The following is a 22875-nucleotide window of genomic DNA, read 5'->3' on the forward strand; positions in this document are numbered from 1 at the left end:
TTCTCTTTACACCTCTCTGCATTTCCTCTTCTTCCTCTTCCAGTTTGACTCAATCTGTCTGGTTCTACTTCCTGTCGCAGTGTTGGTCTATATCTCTGGTTCTCTCCTCCTCCCTCTCTCTCCTCTGCTCTTCATTCTCCTCTTTCTGCACCGGACTGTGAGAGCGCCCTGCTATGGCAGTTTTGTTGCAGGGCACTACTGACATGCATGAGTTGCTGCATTGCTATGAGTTCACCAATGGCTCCTAATCATCCAAATGTCTTGCGTGTGCGTGCAGTGCTTCCCCAGCAACGTGGCAATGCTGAGCGCATGCTCCATCAACGCTGTGGCCAGGATTACCTAAAGAACCTCCTCAAGCTAATTCTACATTTCTTTTATAATTTCTGCTCATTATGCACCTCATACTGACGGTTTGTGAAATATTGTGCTGAGGGATTTGAATTAATCTGTCTGGAGTATCTCTTTGCTTTCAATGCTGAGCCTCCTGATATGACTCTTTTCAGTATTAAGTTAATCTCATTATTTTGCAAAACAAATCATATAATTATTATACAGGTTCAATCTAGCTGCCCCCACCACTGTGATTGATTTTATTTTGCACCTAAACTTTCTCTGTGTTCAAATGCTCGCTGAATACTGCTGATATCCTGTGATTTGTTGTTAATGATATGAATCGCAAACAATATTTTTTGGGTTTGAGTTTGAGTGGGCGAATGTGTACACAACAGACTATTTTATAATGCTCGATCTCTTTTTGGTCAGGAAGCATTTTCATCTTAGACACTGAAAAATGCTTTACATGTTACACCACAGAGGATAGTGAGATTACAGCTGTTTTACTTGTACTACAATCATTTTAATGATGGCCATTAATGATATACGCAATGTATGATTCTCACCTAGTGAAGTTGTGGTAATGTGCCTGAATCTGATGCCAAATGTGGATATACAGACAAAACTAATACTTAGCTATGTGTTGAGAAGAAAAATAGCAGACGATGCTCTTATCATGACATGAATACATAACATTTGTTGTCCGTCAGTTAACTTCTCATTAATGTTGTCTGAAGCTCGGCCAAAACATCTCAGCCATAAAATCCAGTCAATGCCATCATCAGTAGTGACCATTACACCGGGGGAGTGATAAAGTTGTGTGGCAGTCTTACGTGTTACTAAGTAGTTAAGTAATTTCATGTTGTTTGTCAGTCTGACATGCCAGTCCCAATAGGAATGTTGAGCTGTAAACCTGTTGTGTGGCAGTCCTTTAAAGTGTTAAGGTAATGTGTTATGTCTGTCATTATATTTAATACATGTACATAGACAATGATACGTGAATGTCTGTCTTTGTCATAGTGAAACAAGACAGTTTGTCCCGTCAATAAGAAGAGTAGTGACTTTGTTCTGTCTGCGTCTTGACTGACGTGTGCTGGACGTTGTGTGACACTTTTCCAATGTGATGTTTACGTGTTTGGCCCGATGTGTGTGAGACCTGCGGGCTCTGTACAAGTCATTAATACAGGTCTTTGATTTTAAAGCCAACGGAGACGCCTCAGGTGGATGAGCAGGGGGTAAGATGCTCTGCACCCCCCATCCCCCCAATCCCTATCCCCCTTCAGGGCCATGACATGTTTAGATCTGCATTTCTTTGTTTGGTATTTTTTCTATTTCAATTATTTTCCTCTGGTATGTTCCCATTCTCTATATTTGTTTTTACATTTTTCTTGCATCTGTTTTGTTTGTTATTTTGCATTTATCTTAAAAAAAAAAAATGCTTTTCATTTTCCTAAATGCTTGGAGTTATTTCAAAGAAGAGTGTGTCACTCAAACGTGGCGCTGCGTGTCCTGTTAGGTGGGAGAGGTTTTAGTGCCGCTCCTCACGTTTGTGATGTTGACACTGCTACATGGTCTCTGCCACCCTTCCTGTGTGGGGTAGTGACCCATGGGTGACCCACGGGATCAGGTCACTCCGCTCTGACCCCCTCTGTGAACCCCCTGGCGACCCACTGGGTTTGGTCCCACTGTGACTCTGCATGCAGTGACTCTGGACTGAGGGGGCCATGCTTGTGCAGAAGTGTCCTTTCAAATATGGCAAGGTTTTCTCCAGCATGCACGCCTCCTTGCTTCCTCCCTTATAGGTCTTTACAGAGACAGGGCTCTTGACAGTGCTTTTGACGCAGACAAACAGAAACATATCGGCTGTAGCTGCTCTGCTTTAGAAAGTGTGATTATGATTTGACCAGAAATTGCCTAAAGTCTGCAGACTTGTATATGCTGTATAGAATAACTGAACAACATGTAACATATGTTGCCACCAGACTAGAAAACTACTCAAATGCAAAACTAGGTTTTCTCTAAACACGCAGTTTTGCCCATAAGATGCAGTGCTGCTTTCTCAGCCCATATGTATCTGACACCGGGGTCTCAGTTCTGACCTCTTCATCCCGTAAGGCGCAGCCAGGTGCTCTGTGTCCAGTGCATGTGCTGTCGCTGCCCTATCCTCTGACTCCAGACTGTTTCTCCTCAGAACACGGAGGACAGTGCTCGCATCTCCATCACCTTCTTTCGTCTGTTTCGAGTCATGCGGCTGGTCAAGCTCCTCAGCAGAGGGGAGGGCATTCGCACCCTGCTTTGGACTTTCATCAAATCATTCCAGGTGAGGTGTCGTAGGAGTATCTTATCGGCAACTGAGGGAAATAGTAAAATCACACATATTAATCTACTATTTTTCCTCTCTTCTGCCTGAAGGCTCTGCCATATGTTGCTCTTCTGATAGCCATGCTGTTCTTCATCTATGCTGTCATTGGCATGCAGGTTGGTAAATAAACGTGACAAAATATATATATCCCTCTGTGTTGGTATGGTTGCAGTTACATTCATATGAGCCACTTTTTTGCTTCAGGTGTTTGGGAAGGTTGCCATGGTGGACGGCACACACATAAACAGAAACAACAACTTCCAGACCTTCCCTCAGGCTGTGCTCCTTCTCTTCAGGTGTGTAGGATTTTGGGGTCAGGGGTCATCAGGAAACCGGTTCACTTTGTTTTTAGTTTTTTGCTTTACTTAATTGAGTAATTAATTTGTGTCTGTCATGCCGGTCGGTTCCACCAGGTGTGCCACTGGAGAGGCCTGGCAGGAGATTATGTTGGCCTGTATAGCAGGGAAACTGTGTGACCCAGAGTCCGACTACAACCCCGGGGAGGAGATGACGTGTGGCAGTGGATTTGCAATAATTTACTTCATCTCCTTCTACATGCTCTGCGCCTTCTTGGTACACACACATTTTAAACAGTGTTTGTCTTAATACTAGTTATTTACTTTAGCATCGGTAGAATACCATGAGATTAAGATTAAGAGAGCATTTTAGTAGTTCCTTTCCAATAAAAATACCAAACAATGCCATTAATCTATTGTTCTCATTTAGTTTAACTGATCTAGTCAGAACATGTAACATTCATAATTCACAGCCCTTTTTATGACATTTTTTCAGATTTTTCAGACAAAGTTCAGATTTATTGTAACCTAGATTGCTTAACAACTTTATGCATCTGTGTCTCGTGATTGTGATTAATATGATTCATTGAAACACAAAGGCCGCACAATGCCAAGCAAATGTAAGTAAGACAATTTTCTTGTGCCGCTTCAGATTATCAATTTGTTTGTGGCAGTCATCATGGACAACTTTGATTATCTAACACGTGATTGGTCCATTCTTGGTCCACACCACCTCGACGAATTCAAGAGAATTTGGTCAGAGTACGACCCAGAGGCTAAGTATGTGCTTTATTACCGTCAGTATCAAAAAAGTATTTTCACATTCATGTGTCTGTGAATTAATTTTTCTGTAAGTACATTGACAGTTAATGTCTCCCATCCACCTGTTTTTTTTTTCTCATACAGGGGCAGAATTAAACATCTGGATGTTGTGACACTTCTTCGTCGTATCCAGCCTCCTCTCGGCTTCGGCAAACTGTGCCCTCACAGAGTGGCTTGCAAGGTCTCTTCTACCTTATTCTATCATCTAATCTACAAAATGAAAACAGACATACTGATCATTTATCTGGCCGGCTCTGACATGACTATGATAAAGGCCTCTTTGTGCTCTCTTCTTTCAGAGGTTGGTAGCCATGAACATGCCTCTGAACAGTGACGGCACTGTCATGTTTAACGCCACTTTGTTTGCACTGGTGCGCACTGCCCTGAAGATCAAAACAGAAGGTATGAGCCCTATATGTATATATATATATATATATATATATATATATATATATATATATATATATATATATATCCCATTACACTGCTCTGCTCCTGATAAAGACAGAATACGCTGCTGTTGTATTTGCTGAACGTTCTCTGTGGCCTGTAAAAGCTGTGAGCTGGAGTGTTGGGTCTTAAGGACGTTTTTATTTCCCTGTGGTGCAGGTAATCTAGAGCAGGCCAACGAAGAGCTGCGAGCTGTCATCAAGAAAATCTGGAAGAGAACCAGCATGAAGCTGCTGGACCAAGTGGTGCCCCCTGCTGGTGGTTAGTGGAATCTGCCTCACACACACACACACCTCCCTGTCACACCATTGACACAAATCAAGACGCTCACACACACACACACACACACACACACACACACACACACACACACACACACACACACACACACACACACATATATATTTTTTTTTTCCAATTTTTTTTTTTTAAACTTTTATTAGAACAAGTACCTTGACAGTGAGTCTCACACAGCATGTCTCACACACATATATAATGCATATAATTACAGAAAGCAAGCTGCTCTTTCATAACTATGTCCTGAAATAAATACTCGCTAACACACATTGATGTTCACGCACAAGTGAAGCTGTATTGTGCTGATTCTGCTCTGCTCATTTTCTCCTGGTTGTCCCTTCAGCAGTGTGTTTCTTATTTGTGTGTGTGCGTTTGATCCACGCTCCTCCGTCTTGCCCTGGATGCTGATGGAGGCCACTGACTGTCGGCTGGGCTTTGGGCTTGCATGGCCTTGTAGACCGAGTGCATGCTCTGTCTTCCTCACTAATACGTCTCTTGTTTCTTATTTATCTGTCTCTCTTTCTCTTTTCTCAATTTCTCTGACTCACTCTGTTGTCTTAATCTCTGTCCTTTTCTCACCGCTTAAGCTTCCACAGCTTATTCTTCTCACACTTTTATATCTCTGTATCCAAACTCTGAAGCACTTCAGAATATTCTGAAGCAGTTCTGTTTTAGGGTGGTGGCATGGAACTAGTGTTGCCTCTCTCTCCGGTCTCTGTCCCCAACGTTCTTGTTCAAAGTGAATCAGACCCCTGCTTCAGAATGATTCTCACACACTTTTCAAATAAATAAAAAATCCAATGGGACAAAAATACATCCGTTAACACACAGTTTTAAGTATAACCTTCACTGGCTAGTACACATATAACAAACAGGCATACATGAGCACAAACAGGTGAATTTACGCAAACATACTGACATGGATGATACATATTGTAAATCTGCTTGCTTGCATGTGCTAAAGTAGTAAATTAAATGGCATTCTCTGACATTTAAAACAAAAATAATTTGGTTCACACACCCTCCTATCTCCCAATAAGAAATCTCAAAAATATTTAACAAATTATAGAAGTGTCTCAAAGGTAAATGAATGGCAGTTGTTTTCGATAAATGTTATACTAATATTTAAAAGTCTGGGTTTTGTAGCCTGTACTTCACTCCTAATGGCAGACTGCTGATTGAAAAGTGGCAGTATTTTATTCTCATAATGTATGTTTATGTGTTGTTTATTGGACCTTGAGTCTGCTCATACCGTTCTCTTCATCAGTAACATTAAGGAAGAAGGGACAGAGAGGTTACATTAGTTATTAGCTTTTGTGGGTCCAATATATACAATTTAATTCATCCAATTTAAAAACCATTTTACATTTAATGTAGAGGATCTCTTCTTTTAGTTATCATCTAAAACACATGAAGGGTTTGTAGTGAATATTTGATTTTTTTTGTTCTTTTTGAAACACAGCAAAGGCTCTCATGTGGGGCAGATTGAGGTACAGTATATACTCCATCAAGATGGATGTATATAATTGGGATATACAAATTATTTGGTTGATTGGGGGTTGAAGAGTACCTCACTTGTCTGGAGTCTTGAGGAGGAGGAGACACATGTTATGTAGAATGGACGAGAGAGGAGAAGAGTCTCTCCTTCTCTCTCCCGGGGTTCTGTGTGTCGTGACCTGCTGACACAGGAAGCATTTGTGTGGTCTGTTCACTCAGATGATGAGGTAACCGTGGGGAAGTTCTATGCCACCTTCCTGATACAGGACTACTTTAGGAAATTCAAGAAACGTAAAGAGGAAGGCCTGGTGGGTGCTCACCCGACGCAGAACAACACAGCTATCGCTTTACAGGTGAGTCTCGTTTTTTTTGTGTGTGTTTTATTTATGAGAGCGAGAGATTGTTTGAAAACGTGTGAAAACGTGGATTTATGACCATTGCAATTTTGTTGTGTCAAGTCTGTAAAATGTGTTTTTGTGCATTTCACTTAAATGCCATTAAGTGTGCTAATGTTATGGTTTATGATCCAGCAGGACGTTCATGATCTTGGTGTACAGTATGAATCTGTTACTGTGTTGTTGTTCTTTCATGTTTCCAATGTGTGGGTTTGCTGTTTGTGTATCTGTGTCTTTAGATACCATAGATGTTGATGTTAAGCGTGTGTCATCGTCTCCAACCATATTTTCATGTGTTCTCACAATTCACTCATCGATTCATGAAATTCACATGCAAAGCTTGTCGCCATTTCTGTTACCTTTATAATGTACTGTATGATATATGGCTACAATATAACCCCATATATCATTGTCAGACAGTAAACATGACCAACCTTTAATTTAATTACAGTGACATTTTGTGTGTATTGTGCTAAAATAAGTTAAGTACGCCTACAAATAAAGGAAAGGAAGACAAGTAATTATTCCCTCCCTCCAGCAAAGCTCAGCTGGATGCTACTCGAGACATTTCAGAAAAGTAATCCTCCCCGCAGGTTGCATTGAGGAGAGCACATCTGTCTGTCTATGTGTTCTCATCTCTCACAGTATGTCAGTACTGTTAATGTCAGGTGTTGCATATTCCAGCCCAGGTGTGTGTATGCCCAGTGTGTGTGGTGGTTGTGACTGTATGACGTCAGATCTGCTACTGTGAGTTGTAAGATGAAGGTTCCCCGCTGTAGCGTTTAGCCCTCTTATTGTCATGGTTACAGGCTGGCCTTCGCACGCTGCATGATATTGGGCCCGAAATTCGCCGAGCGATATCATGTGATCTGCAAGATGACGAGCTAGTAGACTTTATTCCAGAGGAAGACGAGGAAATTTATAGGGTAACTGATTCAATTTTACATGACTGGAGGACATGTGGCAATATTTTTTTTGAATATTGTGCTTGTAAAGTTAATTATTGGTGTTTTCTTTTTTTTTTAACTATCCATAAAAGGAAAATGTACTCCGTGAAATATTAATCATCTTAATTTAAATAGTAGATGTCTTGTTTTTAATTTGTATTGCTACAATATGTAGCTTTTTGATCATTTGATTTATTTTTGGCTTCTTTTGTTTTTCAATTCAAACAAAAGTGCATTCATTTTTGCCCATGTCATGTGCCATGAACCAGCTTTTGAACTTATTTTCGCTCATACAATTTCAAAGACTTCTTTTACAAAGACTTAACATCAATTGCACATTTATTCTGCTGCTCTGTGAGAAGTAGAGGCTCTGGAGGTTTTACTTTGAGCATTCCTTCACAGCGTAATGGTGGACTCTTCGGTAACCATCTCATGAACGGTGGTCATCGGCGATCCAACGGCCACCAGACCAACGCAACACAGAGACCTCTGCAGGTGCAGCCTCCACCTCACTACGCCCACATGGAGCAGCCGGTGGGACGCCTGTCTCGAGCCAACGCAATGTCCCACCCCAACCACCATCACCACCACCACAACCATCACCACCGCCACCACAACTCCTACGGAAAGTCTCCCAAATCCACCAACATTAACCTCAACAACGCCAACGCGTCCAGTCTGCCCAACGGAGGACACCATCGTTACTATGAGCATGCACCTCCCAATGGCTACCCGGGTCTTCGCAACGCCTACTACGACTACGACAAGCCACGGACACCCCAGGGCCAACGGTAATCACACGCCGATCAACAGCCTTTGATCTGCTAAAGAAATAGTCAAGCAATAGATGTAGATTCAGACCTCTGAGCACATTTTGTTTGGTGGTGTGTTGTTATTTCTGAACTTTCCAAATGTAATAGACAAAAAAAACTCACATGTTTTCTTACTCGTTTCAAGCAGCCACTGAGGAATTAACTTATACATATGTTTCTATGCATTGAGTGCTTACTGCAACAAGGAGGACATCTTATTTCAAATGATCATCTGTTGCAAAGTATTTTTTTTTCCAACAGGCAGAACCTGTCTACTGCCTACTCTCACACTGACAGTTCATTTCATAAGTGATCAATAGTGCACTTATCTCATGATTTCCCATCTGCTGTTTATTCAGCCGCTCCAGTGTTGGGTCTGTTTTTCTTTACTGCCCAATAAGTTTGGGGGACAATTTCATTGTTGTCACATTAAAAAAGACAAATGATTTTTTGTTTCTTTCTTATCTCAAGAATAGAAAATGGAATTGTCAACCAACATTGGAGGCCACATCCACCATCACACTCTGTCCTCCTCATACATATATATGAGAATGCTGTATATGATTCATATACTGTATGATATATATATGTCATGCTTTCTCTGTCCTTTTCTCTGTGTTCTCTCCTCCCTTTCTCCTTCCTAACCAAAATGCTTTCTCTCAATCATCCCTCTGCTTTCTTGGGACAGAAGGCGCTACTATGAGACCTATATTAGGTATGTTGCTTTTCTAGGTTTGCCTCCAGCAGTATGTCTCAACAGCAAAAGAAGGACTTTTTATTTTTATTTGATTATTTTTGACTTGGTTTTGAATCGGCAAATGGTTGCATCCTTGTTAAGTCAGTGTTATGTGCTTTATGCTGGCCAGTCATTTGTCTGGTTGTCATCTGCCTCTGTTATAACGCAGTTGTGTCAATGCTTTGAAATAGAAACAACATAAATGTTTGGGGCCGGCATATCGCTGAGAGCAGCCCTGCTTTATGCATGTGTAAAAGTGCCGTGTTTGCTTTGCACAAGCACCCAGATGCTCAACAACAAGGAGGTGTACGAGAATGTTTTATAAACCGCACTATTAGCCATCGCTGGTTATGACAAAATAATTGCTATGTCCTCCACTTAGCTCAAGATGTGTGTTTTAATTGACCCCACGAAGGACCTCAGGGTGGATGTAGTGTTGACAGAGTGATGCTCTTCAGCTCAAAACCTCTGCCTGTTGTCTTGTTTTGGATGTGGTTAGTATTTATAAGAGTGATCGGTTGCATCGCTGTCCCCTGGAGACTTCAGTCTGCATGGCAGTGCATGGCCATATTCCAGTTACGTCACTGAACAGCTGCTGCGTGCTTGCTGTGACCCCTGTGCCCTCACCTTTCATCAGGTCCCAAGGAGTAGATGGACACCACCCCACCATCCGCAGGGAGGAAGAGTTTGAGGAAGACCGCCTTTCTGGGGAGTATTACAGCGGGGAGGAGTTTTACGAAGACGACAGTATGCTGTCAGGAGACAGGTATTATTCTTACTGTGGCAGTTGTATCTCAGAATAGGAAACATGTACATAGATTTGTAAAGAATCACAAACTTATTGCTTGTTGCTTAATAGTTTTTGGATAGTGTGTGCAAAAACATTGACGGCCATCATGCTCTTATTTCTGTATGTTGACAGGTGTCAGAACAGTGACACCGAGTACGAGACTCCCAAAGGTTACCATCACCCTGACAATTACTATGACGATGACGAGCAGCCTCTCTACCGCGACTCACGGCGGTCACCAAAGAGACGTTTGCTTCCTGCCACGCCTCAAGGTATCTTGACCCCATGCATCCTGCAGCATGAGCATGTTTACGTATACATATCTATAAACTATGTTTTTATTTTTATTTTAAATAAACTAAAACACCAGAAATATCTTGCCACATTATATGAATCATGACAGAATAAAAGACACAGCATTACTAGTAACACACACATATATAATCAAATTATTATCCCCCAGAATATATCTTAATGAAATGCACTATATGAAGAATAGAATCAAATATTGTGAAATATCAACATAGTTAAGATAATTGATCATATTAGACTGTAAAAATGAATTTGCCTGGTACTCAGGTTGCTTTGATGGTTTTTGTACAATGCTCAGCATCACTGTTCTGTGATGTTGTCAAGATGAATGATGTTGCATTCATTTATCTTGTGAACTTAGTAAAAAGAAAAACTGCAGGTTGTAGGCTGGATTTAAAACCAACTGTAGACTATGTTACATATGCAGCTCAAGATAAAAGAAGTCATAAAACCGCTTTCTTTGTTATCAAAGAGTCACTCTACTAAATGCATTCATACCAATACATTTTACACCCACTGTATGATTTACTCACTCACCCAGTTTCATATTCCTTAAGCGTCCGCATGCTGTCAAAGCTTCCTGCATGAGGTCACTCACTGGTTCACTCCCGACTCACTCAGGTCACAGAAGGCCATCCTTCAACTTTGAGTGTCTACGCAGACAAAGTAGCCAGGACGAGCTTCCACATCAGCGTACTGCTCTACCACTGCACCTTATGCAGCAGCAGGTAACACCGGCTGCTCATGCCTCTTGTGTTTGCTCACATACATTGTTTTGATCACTGTGTCACATCTTAGACGTGTTTGGAATTAATTTATTATTTACCTCAGTCTCTAAATTAAATTATATAAAACGTGCATTTGTTGAAGCAAGATAAATCGCTGGAGTTCGTAGTACAATGTGCCTGTTGTGTGGCTGAGTATAGTTGGTGTCATGTGTCTCTTCTGATCCAACAGGTTATGGCTGTAGCAGGCCTGGACTCCAGCAGAGCCCACCGCCTCTCCCCAACCCGCTCCACCCGCTCCTGGGCCACTCCTCCTGGCACACCGGCCAGTAAAGACCAGTCACCGTATTACACCCCACTTATCCGTGTGGACCACCCACACAGGGAGAGTGCTGCTAGCAGCCAAGTGTCTGTGCGCAAGAGCTCCTGGTACACAGATGACCCGGAGTTCTCCCAGAGGATGTACTCACCTGTCCACCTGCAGGTGCCACCTGAATACCACAACCAGTACCACCAGAAGAGAGGCAGCGCCACCAGCCTTGTGGAAGCGGTGAGTTTTTGGCTTGATATTGATGTAGGGAGAGGAGAGGTGTGTGTGACCAAAATAATTTGATCTCACAGGCACAGATTTATGCTGCTGTTAAAACGAAACGTGACAAGCCAGATAAATAAAACAAGATATAACATATTTTTCCTCTCATTCTGTCGAGCAGGTTTTGATATCAGAAGGGCTTGGGAGATATGCCCAGGATCCAAAGTTTGTCGCTGCCACAAAGCACGAGATAGCAGATGCATGTGAGATGACAATAGACGAGATGGAGAGTGCCGCCAGCCACCTGCTGAACGGAGGGATAGCCCCGAGCGTCAACGGGGTCAACGTGTTCCCCCTGCTGACTCCAAGGGACTATGAACTGCAGGACACTGCAGCCAGCTACAGCGACGAGGAGCCAGAGACAGAACCGAGAGCTCCTTATGAGGAGGACCTGGCAGACGAGATGATCTGCATCACGACTTTATAGCAGAGGCTGGATCTAACGAAAATCTGCAACTTAGAACCTTGTCGGACTAAAATCAGTGAAGATATATATATAAAAAAAAAAAATGCATCTGTTGGCTCTGACCAAAAGAAGTGCCTTTTACATTGAAGAGAAAAGGCATATAGAAGAGAGACACATTAGTCCCGTTCATTTAATTGTTCTCATGACACAGAGCCAGATACCATCCCTGCTGAGCACAGAGGGACTGACTGCACCCTCCTGTCAAAGGCCTTGAACTGGATGTGACATACAGGTTCAGCCTGCAGCCAATCAGACGTGTTTCTATTGATGCCAGTGAAAAATGGAACAACTGGCAAAGGTGTGAGATACTCTCTAGGGCGGGTCTCTTACGGTGATGACAATCAGATGTACGATGTCATTACCTCGGTCACTTTATTAAGGTTTGGCATATCATGCAAGTTTTCAATGCAAGCATAGAAAGGCATATCTCCTTCCGTAGTTGTTAGTATGAGTTGATCCCTTTGTTGTTATTGCAGCCCGTTTTAATGATTGCTACAGCTGAGTCAAAAAGTGAAGAGCACCAGTAGAGTTGTTCCAGATTATGCAGGAAATAACTGTCCTACTTATAGCATCATTGAACTTGAGATATGTACTTTTGAAGCGACAAAAGCATTTGTGATAAATGCACTAGCAGGCAGGTTATTTTAAATTCTTAGAATATCCTGATTAATATTTCATAGTTGATATGCTGTAAATTGTATTATATAACAAAAGAAACTTTGTAAAGATATATTCTATATTTTGTAATTATGTATAATTTACAAGATCAGCAATATGGACCCTTGTATCTCTTGGTATGCTATAAAAGCAGACTTGCATTAGTTTATTTGGTAGGTTCTGATACTTATTTGCCTTTTTTTTGCTAATATGCACCCTTTATTTTGCCTATGAAAACAGCATTTTTAAGAGGTTCACATCACTACTGCACAAGATATGCAAATTACTTTGATTTCTTAGCTTAGGAGTACATGTGTTACTTCATTAAACCAACACCAGTTGCATAAGGTTAAGCCCCCTTTAAAGCAGCATTTTATGAATCCAGCACTGAAATTTTATACAGATGTGATGAACACATTTGTTTGCATATTTTGTGCAGGGCATGCACAGGAATTTAAAATGCATAGTGCATTAACAATGCTGCTTTTTTTAGTTGGTTCCAGAGTCAAACCTAGGTTTCGTCAGCCCCCACGGAAATGCCTTTTTGCTGCTGAAAGAACGAAAAATGATAGATGGTAATAACAGGGATAAATTAATATTTCTCATAGTTTGTGCTGGGATTTTCCATGACATGCTCTTTGTTGATGGTGTCATTCCATTAAACCTTTGTACTGAATCTTGGCAATCACATCTTAGCCTTCATGTAGTGTGCGAGTCCTCGCAGCCTGTGGTGGCAGGAGACACACGCACACATCCAAAGGTCAGAAACAGTCCCACGTGTTGTAGGTGGAAGGACAGAGGGTGTCCTGGTGTCAGGACGCTGGAGAGAGGCTAAGCAATACTAACCCCCCGCCCCTTTCTCTCTCAGCCGGCCTGGTTCCTGCGTTCAGTACAGTATACCTCGTCGTCAGGTAACAGTAACAACATATCATTGTCTCAACTTACCTGTCTGTCACAGTGTCCCACAGTGGAGTGTTTGATTAGGTAGGATTGAACCTTTGTGTTTTCCCCCCATCAGATGTATTAATGAGAAAACTCACCCTGGATGCATAAAGAGGAGAAACTGAAGCCCACAAGTTGGAACAAAATACAACTAAATATCTTTAGGTTGTTATGGATTTCCATTTATTGATATATTACAATACGGTTACTGGAATAAATAAACAGAAGTGGGCTTTTTCAGACATTACCATGGAGAGTTTGAATTAGCACCAAGGATATTTAGGGTTAATGTGTCGTTCATGAGTGTTTGCTTTGTCGGTGAGTGCGGACTGTACTCTAATTCAACCGAATACTGTCATGAAAATGTAGGTTTTCCATTTTGTGTGCACATTGAAAGGGCTCTTTGAATTGTTTGTGAGTGAAAAAAAAATGTGTTCTAGTCCTTTTGTTGACGACTGTCATATACAAGGACCAATGCACATACCAGGCACATTGTACTATTCGTAGCAATTACAGTACTCATGAACTGAAGATATGCATTATTTTGTAAAGACTTTTAAAAGTTGTGTTAAACTAAAGATGAAAAGAACTTACTTTTACCTCATGTCAGGGATTCCTGAAAAAAGAAAATAATGATTTGGTTCAGTCTATACCAATGGTATTTAAATATTAGCACATAGCTGTTTGTCTTTGCACAAGTAACTGTATAGTGCTTTTGTTTCTCCTTTTTCTAAACAGATTTGTGTATTAAGGTGAGACATTTTTGTACTTTTTGTGGATGTGTGTATGGTTTAGTGGAATCTATATTTGTCATTTACACCTCACCTTACAATGCTGGGAATGAAAGAGTATTAAAAAAATATTTTCAAGGTGCAATGTTTCTCTGTTCGCAGGTAGAGAAAATAATAAAATGGTAGAGTACCAGTTTACAGAGAAACACATATTGATTTGAACGTTTCTATAAGTTTTCTTCATATTGTTATGATTATAATTACTATTACAACTATTAATGTTCTGAAAGCTGTATTAAAATAGATGATAATGTAAAATATGTACAAAAGTATGGAAAGACCCATGGTAATGTTCTCTACTTGAAAGTCTTGATATTTGCTCCTTAATGTTTTTATTCAGTAAACATAATTTATCTTAGTAGCAAATGCTTTACTATGACCTTCTTGGTTTTTTATCGATACATATTTTGTATTTTTCATTTAATTTTGGCCTTGACTTTATTTGAATCGATACTGATATTTTATTTTCTATTGATCATCATTGAATAAACTTATGCTGAATTACTGTTCTGGTTTATTTGTATTCTGCCCTTTTGAGAGACACTGGACACCACTACAAGTATGTACCATTGAAATTAAAGAGGTCAAATCACTTATAAAATCACAATTATTCACAGTTTTAAAAACACACAAACATGGGTAAACTGATGTATATACATTTCAAGCAGGAGACACTTTGCCGGTGGCAATCTCCACCGTTGTTGTTGCCTCTGAGGCCTCATGGTCCTCCAAGGGCTCTTTCTCACACAGCAGGAAAGGCACTGCGTATTTACGAAACTGTAGAAAGCAAAATGATGGTAAAAGGTTTTCCTCAGACAAAACATACTGTCTCCGCTTTTAATTTATTAACATTCAGACATTCAGCTCAAGGTGCATTATTGTGCACATGAAACATCCAAATCTTATAGGTTCTATGTGCTATATAATAATGTCTAACTAATATTTAACAATGTTGTTGAATTTATTATTCAAATAAATATTATTCTCAAATAAACTACAACTTAAAAGATTATAATTGTTTTCTTTAACTCACCGTTTTTAGAATTTATATATAGAAATAAGTGTTTTTTAATGTGGTCGTAACGCCATTGTAAATGTCAAATATGTCTTATAGGAGAAGTTATTGTTAATTGTTGACGAAGATTGTACATTAATAAACACATTCAAATGTCTTTATATCACTTAAAACGACATTGTGTTATGCACCATTTATTAAAAGTTAAAAGTGTTACAATTGTTCAGGAAACTCAAAATACTTTTATTATTACATAAAAAATGAGTTATGTCTTTAGAATATATCCTAAAACGAGTAATACTGTCCATCAATACCACTAGATGGTGCTGACGTGAAGTATTTTAGAGCTGATTCACATTAAGCTTTTCCCACATTTTAAATTCAATTGTTATTTGTATGTGGTGTTGTATTACCTGTTTGTTGAGGTAGATGTAGATGATAGGATTGAACACAGTGCTGCTCTTGGCCAGGTAAACAGGCACTGTCCCCACCAACGGGTGGACCTCCACATCCGGGTTGTAGACCACCAGCATGGCCAGGCTGGCATAGGGCAACCAGCTGATAAGGAACGTCAGGACCATCAGAACCACCATGGATGCCACCTTCATCTCTCCTTTAGCTACTGCACCGTCTGCCAGACAGGCCATCTTTGACACCTGTAACACAGAATATTGTTTTAAATAGTCGGGCCACTGGTTTATTCACAAGACTCGTACTATTGCTGCATGTCCCTATCATATGATTAACCGTGGAAGAAATACTCCTCTACCTAACTAAATGCACCAATATAATAATAAATAAAATGCTCTACAAACTACAAATTAAAAACTGCATTCAAAATACTTCTTAAAAATAAGAAAACAAATCTGTAAAATATGCTTTAAATATAGTAAAATGGCGGGGTTCTGGCCCCCTAGAAGGTCTGCAACAAAACATGTTTTCTTTTTTTTGAGGAATCAAAAATCTCTCTGAATCTTTCGGCCTGAAAAATGTATTTAAACAAAACTATCGGTGAAATAGAGATAGAGGGGAGATTTACTTTTTTTTAATCAATTGACATCTGAATTGAGGGACAGCTGGTGTTGGGAATGGAAAGTTTTTCCTATAATGTAAGATACTACAGATGTCAGATAAATGCATTGGATACAAAAGTTGTATCACACCTCAAAATTGTACTTAAGTACAGTACTAAAGTAAATGTTTTCACAGAAGAAGATACTTTCCACCACTGCCAGTGACGAATCCACATTTATAAATGCTCACCTGGTGTAATGTCCACATTAGCTTTGTATAGGATACCAAGATAAGGGCAAAGGGAACTGCAAAGCACACAGCAAAGTAAGCCAGGATGTAGGAGACATTTTTAGGGTCCCGGTTGTGCCAGTCAGGTGCACAGGACGTCCCGACGCCCTCTAGCTCATACCTGCCCCAGCCAAATAGGGGAGGTAAGTTCCAACTGAGGGACCACAACCAGGATAAGGCAATACCTCCAAATGCATGCTTTTTTTGGAAGTGTATCTGTCCCAACGGCTTACACACAACAAACATCCTCTCCACTGCGATCAGAGCCACTGTACACAGAGATGTGATGCCTGCGAAAAGCAAGGGAAGGCAAAGTCAGGGGGACACGTGGGAGGTGCAGGGAAGTGCCTGCTATTTGAGAAATGTAAGTGAATATTGTTCTATGGTCAAATCAAAAATCTGTAAACACGGTGATGAAATGTGTAATCCTTTTAAATGCTTGTTGAACTCAAATGTCATTTTACAGAGGAAATAATATGCATGTCACCTATGCTGTGCTGCTCTTTTCACTCACCAAACAAGGACACTGAAAAGCCCTCCATCACGCAGCCGGTTCTTCCCAGGGAGAAGTACCCCTGGGCGTTGTTGACCACAGACAGCACCCCTCCGGTCATGGCTGTGCCCAGGTCCGCCACAGCCATGTTCACCAGAGCGTAGTTGAGCGGCTGCCTCAGCTGCTTGTGCATGAGGGACACAATTATCACCGTAGAGTTGAGTATGATGGCCGGACCGGTAAAAATGGCCATAATGATGGAGAGAATGATGAAGCCAGTGCGTGACAGAGCGGGTTCCTCATGTGGACCCACATAGGAGGACGTATTTAAGAAATAAACTGGTGGCTGCATCGATGCAACGCTTGAAAAGAGTGGTCAGGTATAGTTAGAGTCTCTGGGTGTATAATAGCTCTCTACTGGAGTGTGACAGCAGAGATAGATGCCCACAGTCTAAGCATAAGTCCTCCCAGATCTGGACTTAACAAAGAGTAATTCCTCCAAATGATGATCCTTGATCCCTCACCTTTTGCTTGATTGTAAAGGCACTGAAATAGGCTCCTCACCAGGATCAGTCCTCTTAGCAAGAGCAAAAAAAGAAATGCTCAGAAGAGGTACATTATGTCTGTAAATACTGTAAATATTGATGAAGGCTGATGATCTTTCTGGTTCTCTCTCTCCCCCCTCCCTTTTTTTTGTCTTTGGTCGCCTTTGCTTTCTTTATAAACCAGGGATTAGAGAAAGTTTAATCGGCAGTCAGGTCAACTTTTTTATAGCGTACGTAACAATAGATGTTTACCAAACAGCTTTGCATAATCATTCAAGAACATTAAAAAAAAAAGTAAACGATGGTGCCATCAAAATAAAAGGGATCATGTGGTTATGTGATCTGGTCTGGCTGCTGCATTATGGACAAGCTGCCGGTGAAACAAGTTTGACTTCTAAATAAAGAGAGTTACAGTCATCAAGACTCAAAGAGATGAGAAAAGGTAAAAGAAAATGGTTAGAATAATCCTCCTCCTTTGATATGTGTTTATATTCTAACCCAAATGTAGAAAATGACTGTCAAATTAATTGATTAAAACCTGCTGTCAAACCATCAATATTCATTAATTGACACTTGCTTATTTCCTTCACTATTACAGAAGCATTTAAATTATTTCAATTAAATAGACATAAGTAGAAGAAGACACAAGATAGTTTGTTTGTCAGATTTAAAGTTTAAAAGTTTGTTTTAATAAATCAGTATGCTATATTATATCTGACAGACAATGTTGTTGTTCCGTAATGTCTGGGTTCCGTAATGTCCGGGTTCCGGAAATGTCCCAGTTCGGATTGTCAGCTAAAGAACACGTCTGTGTTCCTGCAGTGAGATCCCATTTAATTCCATTGGTATTCTCCGGATGGTGATGTTAAACTCTTATTTGCGTCCACATTGCGCCCACAATGGAGAATAGACTCACTGTTCTGTGCTATGAATACATTTCTACTAAACATGTTATCAACCACTGAGTCAGATCGATGCTGACATACCAATGCATTAAAGCTTGACTGTGACAATGGCTCTGTACACGAGTAAGACCCGGTAACAACATATGGTACATTAAGGGGAGATGTAATCTCTCTGCAGGAACACTTCACAGGATGAGAATAAGTTGACAGTTGTAGGTGGTCTGACATTAATTATCTCGCGGCTTCTGAAGACCTGAGGTGAGGTTAAGCCTCGAGACTGAACATGACAGGTGTCCGATGTTTAACCCTCTAAGAGGTTTACATCCACTCAAGTCAAGACAGAGATTACAACTGTTTGGGTTGAAAGTTCAACAGCAGTCTGGCACCTAAAGCTGTATGTCTTTATTTAAAGCGTTTTACCTGTATATTGTCTATTCTGTATCTGTTTACAAAAAACTGCATGGTGACTATTGAATTCAAATTGTTTTGTCAAGCTTTTATTTCCAAGTTTAAACATTAACTTACATCCATCCAACCTGGACAACAACTCCTCAAAGAGCTATGGATTAAATCATGCATGACAACAGGCCGATCTCCATGACAACTAAGAAACCTCCTCTCCTTGTGAAGTCTGTGTGGTATGGTTGAAAGCCCCAGAATAAGCTTGCAAGCTAACCTTAGTTGTTTATATATAATAACGCATCTGGCTTCAGCTGGCGCTGGCACATAATGAAAAAAAACTCTGGAAAGAAAGATCTCCCTCTGCTTCCTTTTAACGCATTTACATCCCCTGACCAATGGATAGAACTTTTCCTTGATGTCTAGATCTGTGATCACTGTCATCAGACTGCACCCAAATGCACAAATTTGACGTCGAACAAAAAGTTTGGAAATTTGTGTTTGGTAGATTATTTCTCTATTGTAACAATGCTTCTTGCACCTTTATACCGTTGGAAAGCCTGTTTATTTCCTTTTCAAACGCTGCCCAATTTGATAGGAACATGCATGTCTGGGATGAGCGGCACAGCTGAGTACGTGGGTTGCGGCCATGAAAAATTTGACAAATCTTCTCTGCCAATGCCGAACAGCTGATTCTGCTGTTGCTATGGACTCTTGTTTTATGGCTTAGATGATTGAAGTCTATCAGTAACAAGGAAGAAATAAGACATATTGGCAATTTTACAATGTATTCATTTAATAAACAGTCAGGAGCCTCAGTACCATGTGGAAGAACCATACACAGCCACAGCAGTCTGGCACTTCCTCCTCATGCTGGTGGGACGGCCTTGCAGGATCTGTCTCAAGTCAGCAAACGTGGTTGTGTTGGTCACTCTAGCACGACAGCACGCCCAAGCTGATCTTGATATCTCTGCATTGAGATTGCTTCCAATGAAGCACCATTTGCATTCCAACGGTATACAAATGATTGCCAATGAGCATTGTTAGAATAAAGGAATAATCAACCAAACACATATTTCTGAACTTTTTGTTCGATGTTTAATTTGATTAGATATATAAACCAATCAAGGTGTTCCACATCATCTTAAGTGGACCTGTTCAAAGGGTGATCCACATCACCCTTTTTTTTCAGCATCATGGCCATGAGGCAAGGAGGAAGTGCAATGTTCAGGTATATCATTTGAGTGTAAACTGTATTTAACATAAACATTAGATGTTATATTATTTATGCATGTCAAAATGTCACATGAAAGATGTATTGCTTTTTTCAGGATTTCTTTCAAAAACATTCATCCATTGGCATGATCTGAATGTCACCAGAAGGGAAGTTGAAAAATGAACAGCAAAGTACGGTTTTGATTAAGGATGTAATATGTCTCAAAGCTCTATTTGCGTTTATATCTGTACAGTAAAACCCCTAAAATATAACTCTGTGTACATTCCTCCTTGATATTTATGAAGCAAGTCCCCCTCCAATCAAAAATGTGTTGAATGACATGATTAAGCTCCACTGAGCAGATTAATGTGTTTGACACGAGAAGGAAAGTTCATCTGTGTTCACCTTAAATCTGAGTTTAAGACGTGTTCAGCAGGGCTTTGCTACTTCACAACTAGCTTAGAAGTCAATCATTATTTGTAATGCAAATTTACGCAACCTGAATGCACACACACACACTGTGAATGTATTTTTTAATTCGGTAGGATATATTTTCCAGTACTCCAACTTTTAAAATGAAAAGTATTATTCAAAGCAGAGTATTTTTTTCTTAAAGTCATCCTTAAGTTAATTAAAATTGTGTTGGAAGCTGCTGCTGGAACCCATTCAGATGCACGAATGATGTTATTTCAGAAAAAACAATCAAGTTGAGAATGTGTTTGTATCCTGATGCTTTAAGGATGCTGAGAGTTGAAAGAACACATTCCTTGCTCAAGGACACTTCAGCATGAGTCCCAGTCGTGTCTTAAACTGGACAAATAAAACTAGTGGACTTTCTTCAATATATTGTGACAGAGAACTGCCTTTATTTGCTGTCAATAGTTAATTAAAGCATTCAGGGAGGCTGTGTTGTGAGAGAGACTGGATGATACTGTCCGTCATCCAACATGCAGGAACCTTATCGGCACGTCCAGACAGTACAGGCTCCTCACAACTTTGATGTACGATGCAATTACCAAACTAATAAAAGCTTCAAGTGGAAACACGGTTCCTGTGGTGGTGGAGGTGGTGGTGCATCAACCCGCCTGCTGCATTGACATCATGATCGCTTCCTAATCAGCGTTTAGAGGAGATGACGGGAACACCGTCCAGTCTTATTTGATACAGTAAGCACTGATGACACCGACTGAAACTTTGAAGCCTACTTCATAAACTCTATGAGTTGTTTCTTCAGTCTTGCGACAGAGGCGCTAACTCACTGCACCTCTACCTGAATAATCTCTGGGGTCCACCATGACGTCATTGATGAATCATTAGACTTCAGTTATTCACAGACAAATGCACAACTTTAGCAGGAGATTTTGCTCAAACATTTATTTATTTGCATGTATCTCTCTCCAGTGGTGCAAGTGAGTACATTTACTCAAGTGCTGTACTCACATTTTGAGGTACTGAACTTGAGTATTTCCATTTTTTAGGCTACCACATTCTTCTACACTTCACCCCACTTTAGTAGTACATATTATACTTTTCACCCCACTACATTTAAGAGTTATATAAATGTTTTTCAGTTGAAGAGTTTACTTCTAGAACGTGAGATTATAAATTTCCATTATCACAGATGAAATGGCACTTTGACCAACGACCAAATTAAAGTTGGCTGCATATTAATGCATTGATAACAAATCCTTTTTGAAACATTTGGTTACAAACGCTTTTATAGTTTTGGGTGCAGGGCTTTTACATGAAATGTAGTATATTTATGCTGTACTTTTACTAAAGTAAATTATTTGAATACTTCCACCACTGTCTCTCTCATTTGGGTTGTTTTGTATTCGGCCTGTTCATTAGCTCAACTCAGTGTGCACATTGTTTTTTTTTTCATGCTGCTGGCAGTGCGGAAGCCTCCATCAAACATCTGCAGTCTCATTATCGCCCAGAGAGCCATTTTATGTCCCGAATCTCCCCTTATTGTACACTGCTTATTTCCCTATTCTTATGCATCTATTATATCATGCATAATAATAACATTGCAGTCATAATACAATCACACGCTTTCGAGGGTTTGTGTGCAGCGTGGAGATGGGATACAATACAGTAGTGACATCAAGCGTGTACAGTATACTGCAGCGTCAGCGTTAAACAACTTCTGAGCAGTCGACACGAGAGAAGTGCGTCGCAGAGAAGAACCAAAGATCACAGCGGTCGTCAACATTTTGTGATGCAATTAGAAAAATGTCGGTAGATCTGTGGCTGCGAGCACCTGCGAAACGGAGGAACCCCCATCGACTCCATGAATCAGGGTCGATTTCGCCTCCAGTCCTTGTTTCAAACATGCAGACCGAACGCTTCCAGGAATAAAAAGGTCCGTGATTCTTGCAGCACAGTTCCGACTGAGGGGGTTTCCCTGTTCAGAGAAAGGCGAAGGAGTATTCCATCTCTCTCTCTCTCTCTCTCTCTCTCTCTCTCTCTCTCTCTCTCTCTCTCTCTCTCTCTCTCTCTCTCTCTCTCTCCCATCAGATACAGTAGGGTACGTGCTTGCAGAGCCGCGGCTGGAGACGGTGCACCGGGGTCCGGCAGTCCACTAAGGTGTTGGGACGGTATTTTTACTGGACAGATATTTTATGACCGGAGCTGAAGATGTTTGGGAGCTGGAGAATCCTGTTCTCGCGCACGTGCAGCACCAGCAGCTTCCTTTTGCTTTGGATCCTCGTCGGCTTGAATGTGGTGGAGGTGGCGGGGTCCCAGCAAGGGATCCCTCTGTCAGTGTGAGTGAGA

The 22875-nt window shown here is 40.6% G+C and overlaps 3 protein-coding genes across 3 annotated transcripts in view; 2 read left to right on the plus strand and 1 right to left on the minus strand.

Moving 5' to 3' along the window:
• Positions 1-11793, plus strand: part of cacna1da (calcium channel, voltage-dependent, L type, alpha 1D subunit, a) — a gene marked incomplete at both ends in the record, with an annotated part of 54033 nt that extends 42240 nt beyond the window's left edge. Inside the window, 18 exons of the mRNA XM_079218361.1 lie at positions 1536-1568; positions 2525-2653; positions 2746-2811; positions 2900-2991; positions 3109-3268; positions 3644-3771; positions 3898-3994; positions 4113-4215; positions 4423-4524; positions 6277-6410; positions 7262-7378; positions 7802-8190; positions 8900-8926; positions 9585-9713; positions 9870-10009; positions 10671-10777; positions 11007-11324; positions 11488-11793. Of these exons, the coding sequence (XP_079074487.1) occupies positions 1536-1568; positions 2525-2653; positions 2746-2811; positions 2900-2991; positions 3109-3268; positions 3644-3771; positions 3898-3994; positions 4113-4215; positions 4423-4524; positions 6277-6410; positions 7262-7378; positions 7802-8190; positions 8900-8926; positions 9585-9713; positions 9870-10009; positions 10671-10777; positions 11007-11324; positions 11488-11793 (2577 nt within the window). The remainder of the gene's footprint in view (positions 1-1535; positions 1569-2524; positions 2654-2745; positions 2812-2899; positions 2992-3108; positions 3269-3643; positions 3772-3897; positions 3995-4112; positions 4216-4422; positions 4525-6276; positions 6411-7261; positions 7379-7801; positions 8191-8899; positions 8927-9584; positions 9714-9869; positions 10010-10670; positions 10778-11006; positions 11325-11487) is intronic.
• A 3089-nt stretch (positions 11794-14882) lies between these two features.
• LOC306736942 (parapinopsin-like) lies at positions 14883-17384 on the minus strand (the record flags this gene model as incomplete). Its single annotated transcript, XM_079218632.1, has 4 exons — positions 14883-14999; positions 15651-15893; positions 16501-16829; positions 17054-17384. The coding sequence occupies 4 exons, from the start codon at positions 17382-17384 to the stop codon at positions 14883-14885; spliced, it is 1020 nt and encodes a 339-aa protein (XP_079074758.1).
• Positions 17385-22737: 5353 nt separating this feature from the next.
• The window catches only part of LOC306736970 (voltage-dependent calcium channel subunit alpha-2/delta-3-like), a gene marked incomplete at its 5' end in the record, with an annotated part of 29142 nt that continues 29004 nt past the window's right edge, over positions 22738-22875 (plus strand). Inside the window, one exon of the mRNA XM_079218663.1 lies at positions 22738-22865. Coding sequence (XP_079074789.1) covers positions 22738-22865 — 128 coding nt within the window. The remainder of the gene's footprint in view (positions 22866-22875) is intronic.

This window comes from Taurulus bubalis, assembly GCF_910589615.1.
Source record: "Taurulus bubalis genome assembly, chromosome: 5".
Lineage (NCBI taxonomy): Eukaryota > Metazoa > Chordata > Actinopteri > Perciformes > Cottidae > Taurulus > Taurulus bubalis.